The 8,726-nt window shown below is 43.4% G+C and overlaps 1 protein-coding gene across 3 annotated transcripts; it reads left to right on the forward strand.

The window, feature by feature from the left end:
- Positions 1-311: 311 nt before the first annotated feature.
- LOC121540732 (acyl-CoA Delta-4 desaturase-like) lies at positions 312-8,198 on the forward strand. Of its 3 annotated transcripts, XM_045216367.1 has the most exons (14): positions 312-507; positions 1,205-1,290; positions 1,380-1,673; positions 2,409-2,519; positions 3,239-3,436; positions 3,732-3,833; positions 4,181-4,306; positions 4,603-4,663; positions 4,833-4,909; positions 5,210-5,307; positions 5,571-5,667; positions 6,772-6,851; positions 7,437-7,562; positions 7,736-8,198. In XM_045216367.1, the coding sequence occupies exons 3-14, from the start codon at positions 1,455-1,457 to the stop codon at positions 7,785-7,787; spliced, it is 1,347 nt and encodes a 448-aa protein (XP_045072302.1). In that variant the 5' UTR covers positions 312-507; positions 1,205-1,290; positions 1,380-1,454; the 3' UTR covers positions 7,788-8,198. The 3 variants fall into 3 exon arrangements, with proteins under 3 accessions (XP_045072302.1, XP_045072300.1, XP_045072301.1); XM_045216365.1 differs by having other exon boundaries at positions 1,205-1,673; XM_045216366.1 differs by lacking the exon at positions 1,205-1,290 and having other exon boundaries at positions 313-507.
- Positions 8,199-8,726: the final 528 nt, after the last annotated feature.

Below are 8,726 nucleotides of genomic sequence, written 5' to 3' on the forward strand. Positions count from 1 at the left end.
TGTTTTGTATGAACCCCAGGAAGAGTAGCTGTAGCTTTGCATGTAGCTAATGGGAATCCTAATAAAATACTACATACTAAGGCATCAAGGGAGCTTTCCTGCTTCCTCTTGAGTGATGTGTCAGGGGCGGGGCCCTGGAGTGATGATCAGATGATTGACAGACCTGGAGGCCAGTCAGATTGAGAGGGGTAGTTTTTTTTTTTACAATTCGGAAGGGCTTTCTTGAACCAATTGCAGATATGCCAGGGGTCTATTGAAAGAACCCCATTGGACTACAGACCCTCGAATGATCGGCTTGGTATTGTATAGTGAACGAGTGGGTGAATGACCGATTGAGCTATAGGGCGTTATGGAACGAGAGATAGGCCTATTTTTAGCAGGCCACTGATGATTTGATTGGATACATGACGAGACGGGTGATCAGAAAGAAGTTCATGTGTTTTTATGAATAAGAGAAGGAGCGAGAAGGAGAGAAAGAGACAGAGGATTGCACATCTGGGAATGTTGGTGAGTGCAGCTATTCTATTCATTCTGTATCATCATTGTATAATTGCGTTATATTGTTGATAGTAATAAAGCCTAATTTAATGTAATGTCATGTAGCCTAGGTATTTCTGTAAGGGCTGACACGCCAACAGACTACTCGATTTTATAATTTGATAGCCTACATGTCTATCATTATATACAGACATTAAAATGAAACACTCAAAGTTTTGTACTGTGTCATATAAAACTCGGAAAACATGCCCAAACAATGGCGCATCTCCGTTTACTTTATTATTTATTGATGAGAACATTTCAATGCTCTTTGTCTCTATTCTAATATAGTGTTACAAATAAACATCGTGCTAAATTGCATCGATGCTCAACAGATTAGAATAGGAACAGCATACAGAATGCTACAGGTATTCGTTATTTGATATTTTCACCTAATTTAATTGAGCAACATATTTAGTTGTACAACGCTGTCTGGAAAACATCTCCCTTCCCTCTGGCAGAAGAATCGCAGGTTAACGTTTTTTGTCATGAATCTTCTTCTGGAGGCAGCTCTGCAGAATGGTCACTAGCTGGCACAGCCGCAAAGTCATACAACCTAACGCTAACCTTAACCACATCGATAACCCTAACCTTAAATTAAGACCAAAAAGAGAATTTTTGTTTTCATGAATTTTTACAATATAGCAATTTTACACTTACTTTGTAGCTGGCCCATCTAGCGGAAATCTGCCTCCAGGACAAGACTCATCCCAATAACCATCAACCTGCAGCGGAATCACACCATTTCACCACGTAGGTGTGGCTTGGCTCAGACAGCATCGTCTGATTCTGATTCCATTCCCTGACTTCCTCTCTGCACCTTGCATTTAACTGGTCCTCAGTGTGCTTCAGTTGGACGGACTCGACAGAGCGCAGCTGACGCAGTGACGGTGTGAGTGGAGCAGAGAGAACCGAGGATGGGGGGCGGAGGCCAGCAGACGGAGTCAGGCGAGCCGGCCAAGGGTGACAGGGGTGGGCCCGGTGCAGTCTACACCTGGGAAGAGGTCCAGAGGCACTCTCACAGAGGCGACCAGTGGTTGGTCATCGACAGGAAGGTCTATAATATTTCCCAGTGGGTGAAGAGACACCCGGGGGGCATCAGGGTCATCAGTCACTTTGCTGGAGAAGATGCCACGGTCAGTAGCCTAACTATGGAAGTTGTTGGTGAAATGTTCTCAAGCTATTCCAAGATGACTGTTGATCTTTATCCAGGCCTATGCACGTGTTTGTAATGTTGTAGGTTTAGAAATGTTTAGTAGCCTGTCACTGTATGACATATCCAAGGCCGGATTAAGAAATCATCGCTCTGACTGTCAAACTGAGATCAATCTGGTCTTGAATTCAAACAAAACAATAGCCCAGGCAAATGAAGCGACATGCAGATAGTACAATATTAGGAGGACATATACAGTACCAGTCAAAAGTTTGGACACACCTACACATTGGCGCACAATTGGCCCAGCGTCGTCCGGGTTTGGCCCGGTGTAGGTCATTGTAAATAAGAATTTGTTCTTAACTGACTTGCCTAGTTAAATAAAGTGAATCCAATGAATCACACCGTCTCCTCTGAAAAAAAGAAAACCCTTGAATGAGTAGGTGTTCTAAAACTTTTGACCGGTAGTGTAGATTTCCTTAATTATTATTATTTTGTTAATTTTTTTGCTTCCACTTGGGTCCCCCACGGGCCTGGGCCCAGGGGCTTCAGCCCCGGTAAACCCCTGTTGTTAGTGGATTGTACATTGCTGGATCCTAATATCATGATAATCCCTTAACTAATATCACAGTGAATATTTTAAATGCGAGACATATAAAGGACATTTGTATGTATTTCTATTAAACAACATTGATTCATCTATATCTCTGTTTTCTAGGACGCATTTGTCGCATTCCATCCCGAGCCTAATTTTGTCAGGAAGTTTCTGAAGCCGTTGCTGATTGGAGCGCTGGCACCCACAGAGCCCAGCCAAGACCATGGGAAAAATGTGAGGATGCCTATCTTTCTCTCTCCATCTTCCTCTACAGCACCACGCCCATAACATACATCGCTGTAGGCTACATAATGAAACATAGAATGTGAAGCCTAAAGCATCTCTCCATCTGACATAGCACCACGCCCACTCTAACATACTGTAGGTTTAGGAAGGGACCCGGGGACCAATGTGAGGCCAATCTTTCTCTTGCTAATAGGGAATTCCATGCTACTCAGACAGAATGCTGTGCAGAATGGTACTTTCTACGACTGTGGTAAGAGCAGGTGTGATGTGTATGGAGATATTTCAAGACAAAGGTTTACCTCCTACAGATGTAGTGTGGCATCTTCAGTCATCTACTATAACTAGGGCACATTATACCAGCCTGTCTATGTGCCCAGATGCCCCGCTGCCCGCTGTCTGTTTACCTATTCAGGAGTCTTACCTCTTATCCTGGTACTCTTCAGCTTTCTGTTACTCCTATTTCCTTCTTCTTCTTCTTCTTCTTCTTCACAGGTTTCTCTTCTCAATTTACACTGTCCTCCTCCTCTCCTCCACTCTCATCTCTCTACCATCATCCACCTTCCTCCTGGTTCATCTTGGCTTTATCACAGTTTGTCTTTCTGCAATTCCTCGCATCCTGTCACCTCGCCTCCTCGAATCAAGGACAGATTCATTGAGATAGACTTCATACGTCTGTATTGATTATTGATCACCTCTACCCAATACAGGCAGTACTGGTGCAAGACTTCCAGGCCTTGCGTGATCGTGTGGAGAGGGAGGGACTCCTCCGTGCCCGCCCCCTGTTCTTCAGCCTCTACCTGGGCCACATCCTGCTACTAGAGGCCCTGGCTTTGGGCCTGCTCTGGGTCTGGGGGACCAGCTGGAGCCTCACACTGCTCTGTTCCCTCATGCTGGCCACGTCTCAGGTACCATTACAGTATTATTAGGAAGCAGAAGAAGATATTTGACAGGTTATTTGATAGGTTCAAAAGTTAGGCATAGGGATCGAAGGTTAGGGTTAAGGTTAGATGATTAGGATTAGGGTTAAGGTTAGGGTTAAGGTTAGATGATTAGGATTAGGGTTAAGATTAAGGTTAGAGTTAGAGGATTAGGTTAGGGGTTAGGGGTGGTGGGGTTAGGGTAAGGGTTTAGGTTAGGCATAGGGTTACCGAACTACCTTTCAGACGCCATTCAAAATCGTCCTTTATTTTTCCCTGTCAGTCCCAGGCTGGCTGGCTGCAGCATGACTTCGGCCACCTGTCAGTCTGCAAGAAATCCAGTTGGAATCACATACTGCACAAGTTTGTCATTGGACATCTAAAGGTACGCTACTGGACAATGGTTGGACATTTGACAATACTGTTTCTTTAGGCTGATCTTCTGCTACTCTTTGGGCCAGTTTACCGGACACAGCTTAACCCTAGTCCTGGACTGAAAACCATTCTCAATGGATAATCTCCTTTTGAAAGTACATTTTACTCCAGCACTAGGTTTAATCTGTGTTCAGGAAACTGGCCCTTTCACTTTCCGACATTCACAAGAGCAGTGTTACATTTCCAAGTTCACTGCTATCCATTAGCCTTATTTAGTGTAGTGTCCCAACAGTTGGAAGTTACAGTAAGTGTAATTGTGTTTACCAGTGATACGTAACAGTAGCTGTGTGTTTCCAGGGTGCCTCTGCTAACTGGTGGAACCATCGTCACTTCCAGCACCACGCTAAACCCAACGTGTTGAGTAAAGATCCTGATGTCAACATGCTGCATGCCTTCGTCCTGGGAGACAAACAGCCTGTAGAGGTAGTTATCACTATAATATATTTGTGAATGTGATCCCTGTGGGAACCGAACCCACAACCTTAGTGCTTTATGACCCATTAGACTACTTGTCATATTTGAATAATAATAATGTAATCATTCATGTAATAATATGAATGTAATATTCAAATATCCATGTAATAGTTAATTAAATTAATGTAATATTCATGAAATAACCATGTAACAAAAACCATGTAACGGTTTGGCTCTGTAGTGTTGAAACGGTATTAGTGCTTCTGTGTAAGATCCATCTGACTCCTTGTCTCTGTCTATTGCAGTATGGTATAAAGAAGTTGAAGTACATGCCTTACCATCACCAACACAAGTACTTCTTCCTCAGTAGGTTTCATGAATTTCTGTATAGCATCACATCAATTATAGCATCACATCAACTTCCATTGAACACATAAAAGCAATAGATAGACGGCTGATGTATGTATGTATGTATGTATGTATGTATGCATGTATGTATGTAATACCTATGTAGTATTTTCCTTCTGTCTCTCAGTTGGACCTCCACTACTTATTCCAGTGTTTTTCACCGTCCAGATATTCCAGACGATGTTTTCACAACGGAACTGGGTGGTGAGATTTCATACCAACTAAACGTATACTTAATCCTCTTAATTCCTATGTGGAACATAAAGCTTCCACGAGAGAGAAACAACTGTAATGATATGATTACGCTAACACCTGGGGGGGAGGGCACTAAATGCTTGTTCATTGCTCACTAAAGCTAGCAAGCATAATATTGCACCACCAACTGCACACTGACTGTACTGTCAGAGATGACTAACTTCATAATCACAGTGATAATTGTCGCTTTGGTAGGATCCCAGATGTGATAATGTCTGTCCATAATACCAATCTTTGTCTCCTGTGAAGGATCTGGCGTGGTCGATGACTTTCTACCTCCGCTTCTTCGGCTGTTACTACCCCTTCTTTGGTCTCTTTGGCTCAGTCGCATTGATCACCTTCGTCAGGTAATGTATGAACTGAGGGGTAGCTCAAAGATTAACTCATTCGCTGGTTCACTCACTCACTCACTCACTCACTCACTCACTCACTCACTCACTCACTCATTCATTCATTCATTCATTCATTCATTCATTCACAGATTCATTCATTCATTGAATTCAAACTATCTACAGTATAGAAAAACGACACAATGATGTGCTTGATGTAAGAATTTAACATAATATTGTGACTGAATAATTGTATTGTGAACATTGGACTGTATATATAGGTTTTTGGAAAGCCACTGGTTTGTATGGGTGACCCAGATGAATCATCTTCCTATGGACATTGATCACGAGAAACGCCAGGACTGGCTCACCATGCAGGTAACGTGTCATCATTACTAGACAACTGGGCCAGTATTGACAAAAGCGTCTTGGAGTAGGAGTGCTGGTCTAGGAATAGGTCCCCCCTGTCCTTACAATCCTATTCATTATTATCTTAAAAGGCTAAACTGATCCTAGAACAACACTCCTACTCTGAAGCTTTGTGAATACAGGCCCTGGAGTGTTTTCTGGGGCTGTGCCATCTGTATTTGTATTTATTATGGATCCCCATTAGTTCCTGCCAAGGCAGCAGCTACTCTTCCTGGGGGTTTATTATGGATCCCCGTTAGTTCCTGCCAAGGCAGCAGCTACTCTTTCTGGGGGTTTATTATGGATCCCCATTAGTTCCTGCCAAGGCAGCAGCTACTCTTTCTGGGGGTTTATTATGGATCCCCATTAGTTCCTGCCAAGGCAGCAGCTACTCTTCCTGGGGGTTTATTATGGATCCCCATTAGTTCCTGCCAAGGCAGCAGCTACTCTTCCTGGGGGTTTATTATGGATCCCCATTAGTTCCTGCCAAGGCAGCAGCTACTCTTCCTGGGGGTTATTATGGACCCCCATTAGTTCCTGCCAAGGCAGCAGCTACTCTTCCTGGGGTTTATTATGGATCCCAATTAGTTCTTGCCAAGGCAGCAGCTACTCTTCCTGGGGTTTATTATGGATCCCCATTAGTTCCCTGCCAAGGCAGCAGCTACTCTTCCTGGGGGTTTATTATGGATCCCCATTAGTTCCTGCCAAGGCAGCAGCTACTCTTCCTGGGGTTTATTATGGATCCCCATTAGTTCCTGCCAAGGCAGCAGCTACTCTTCCTGGGGTTTATTATGGATCCCAATTAGTTCCTGCCAAGGCAGCAGCTACTCTTCCTGGGGGTTTATTATGGATCCCCATTAGTTCCTGCCAAGGCAGCAGCTACTCTTCCTGGGGGTTTATTATGGATCCCCGTTGCCAAGGCAGCAGCTACTCTTCCTGGGGTCCAGCAACATTAATATTACATGACATTACATTTCATAACACTTTACCCAATACATTTAGTGTGTTCCCTAAGGCCACATCTGTAGTTCTCCAGTAGAGGGTGCTATAACGTGTTTCTTTCTCTGGTCTTAGTTGAATGCTACTTGCAACATTGAACAGTCACCCTTCAACGACTGGTTCAGTGGACACCTCAACTTTCAGATTGAACACCAGTAAGTGAAACAAATATCCCACCTTACTGTTGTCTGTGTCAACAGCATATGCTGTATTTATATGGTAATTTATAAAGTCATTCAGATTCTAAAGAAGGTTATAGTTTAGGTAGTATTCAGCTTCATTTGATCTTAAATATAACTTAAGTTGTTTGTACTAATTACAGCACTAATTACTAATGAATTATGAATAGTGTTTTAGATACAACATTGATACAATCCTACTCAGAAACTGAGGTTTCTCTGGGAAACTCTGATACCCTCTGCTCTCTCTCTCTGCCTCTCTCTCTCCCCCTGCCCCCTCTCCCTCCCTCTCTCACCTTCCTCCACCCCTCTATCTCTCTCTCCCTCCCTCTCCCTCCCTCTCTCACCTTCCTCCACCTCTCTCTCTCTCCCTCCCTCTCCCTCCCTCTCTCACTTTCCTCCACCCCTCTCTCTCTCTCCCTCCCTCTCCCTCCCTCTCTCACCTTCCTCCACCCCCTCTCTCTCTCTCTCCCTCCCTCTCTCTCTGCCTGCCTCTTTCTTTCTCTCTCTCTCTCTCTCTCTCTCTCTCTCTGTCCCCCTCACCCCCCCTCTCCCTCCCAGTCTGTTTCCTACCATGCCCCGTCATAACTACCACCTGGTGGCTCCTCTGGTGCGTGCTTTGTGTGAGAAACATGGAATTCCCTATGAGGTCAAGACTTTGCAGAAAGGCATCACTGATGTTGTCAGGTAAGTGGTAACCTCACATATACCACTACTTATCCAGGGGTATGCAGTAGTTTTAATGAATACTTTTAAGCGCTTTCCTCTGGGAATACATTGTACATCATAAGGTGATACCTGCTGCTCTCAGGCTCCTATGTGATTTACCTGGTTTGTTGCCCACCTCTGTTCCTCCCCAGGTCACTGAAGAAGTCAGGCGATCTGTGGCTGGATGCATATCTTCATAAATAAATCCCTTCCTGACTCTGGACGGGATTTAATCCCATCGCACATTAACGACCTGTGAACAGAGATAGTTTCTCAGACGTTTGTGTTGGATGTTGTGTTTTGTTGTGATGTAATTGTTTTAATCCCTTTTCGGACCCCAGGAAGAGCAGCTGCTGCCTTCGCAGCAGCTAATGGGGATCCAAAGCAGCAATCCAGGGTTTATATTAGGGCTGTCAGAGTTAATCAGTTAACTCAAGTTAACTTTTTGTCATTTTAGTGCACAAATTTTTTTAAATCGTGATTAATCGCATTGTCTGAAAGTGTTGAATACACTGAAAACATCCAAAATACATCATGTATACAGCTAAAATCTATAATGCCATGTAAAAAAATAAGTTGACATTGAGGTTAAATAAAGTTTGCTTTCTCAGTTTATATAATTTTGCTAACTGTTACATTAGACAACATCAAGACATCAATACTCTTGTAAAGTTTTTGGTATGAAAAATCTTAAATTACAGCTCACTTTGAGCAAATTAGGAATTTGCAATTAATCGCAGCAAATCCTGCGAGTTAACTCGATTGAAAAAAAATATATATTGTTTGACAGCCCTAGTTTATAGACATCATTGGTAGAGCCTTTTGGTCGTTTTTTGTGGGGGGGTTTCTTTGATTGTATTTCTAGCATTATCCACTGGGCTTGCTGCAGGCAGAAAATCCTAGGAAATGCTCTTTAATTGACACAAGCCGTCTCCAATCAATCATTCAATGTCTGGTTGTGTGTGAATGTTTAGTGGTGGGATCGCCTAAACGAGGGGAGGCGGAGCTCTATGAAACTTAATCGCACAGAGCCTATTATATAGCAGAGAATACTATTTGTAGATCAGTGATTCTACACCTCACTTTGCTCAAACTGATCCTCAAAATCAGAATATAGCTTGAAAAAAGAGCGCGCCGATACAC

Source organism: Coregonus clupeaformis, unplaced genomic scaffold (genome assembly GCF_020615455.1).
Source record: "Coregonus clupeaformis isolate EN_2021a unplaced genomic scaffold, ASM2061545v1 scaf0694, whole genome shotgun sequence".
Classification (NCBI taxonomy): Eukaryota; Metazoa; Chordata; class Actinopteri; order Salmoniformes; family Salmonidae; genus Coregonus; species Coregonus clupeaformis.

Excerpts from the sequence above, each read along its gene's own strand:
- LOC121540732 (XM_045216365.1), top strand. The coding sequence starts at position 1,455 with ATGGGGGGCGGAGGCCAGCAGACGGAGTCAGGCGAGCCGGCCAAGGGT. Across the intron at positions 2,520-3,238 it reads GCCAAGACCATGGGAAAAAT|GCAGTACTGGTGCAAGACTT; the intron begins GTGAGGATGCCT and ends TACCCAATACAG. Across the intron at positions 5,308-5,570 it reads GCATTGATCACCTTCGTCAG|GTTTTTGGAAAGCCACTGGT; the intron begins GTAATGTATGAA and ends CTGTATATATAG.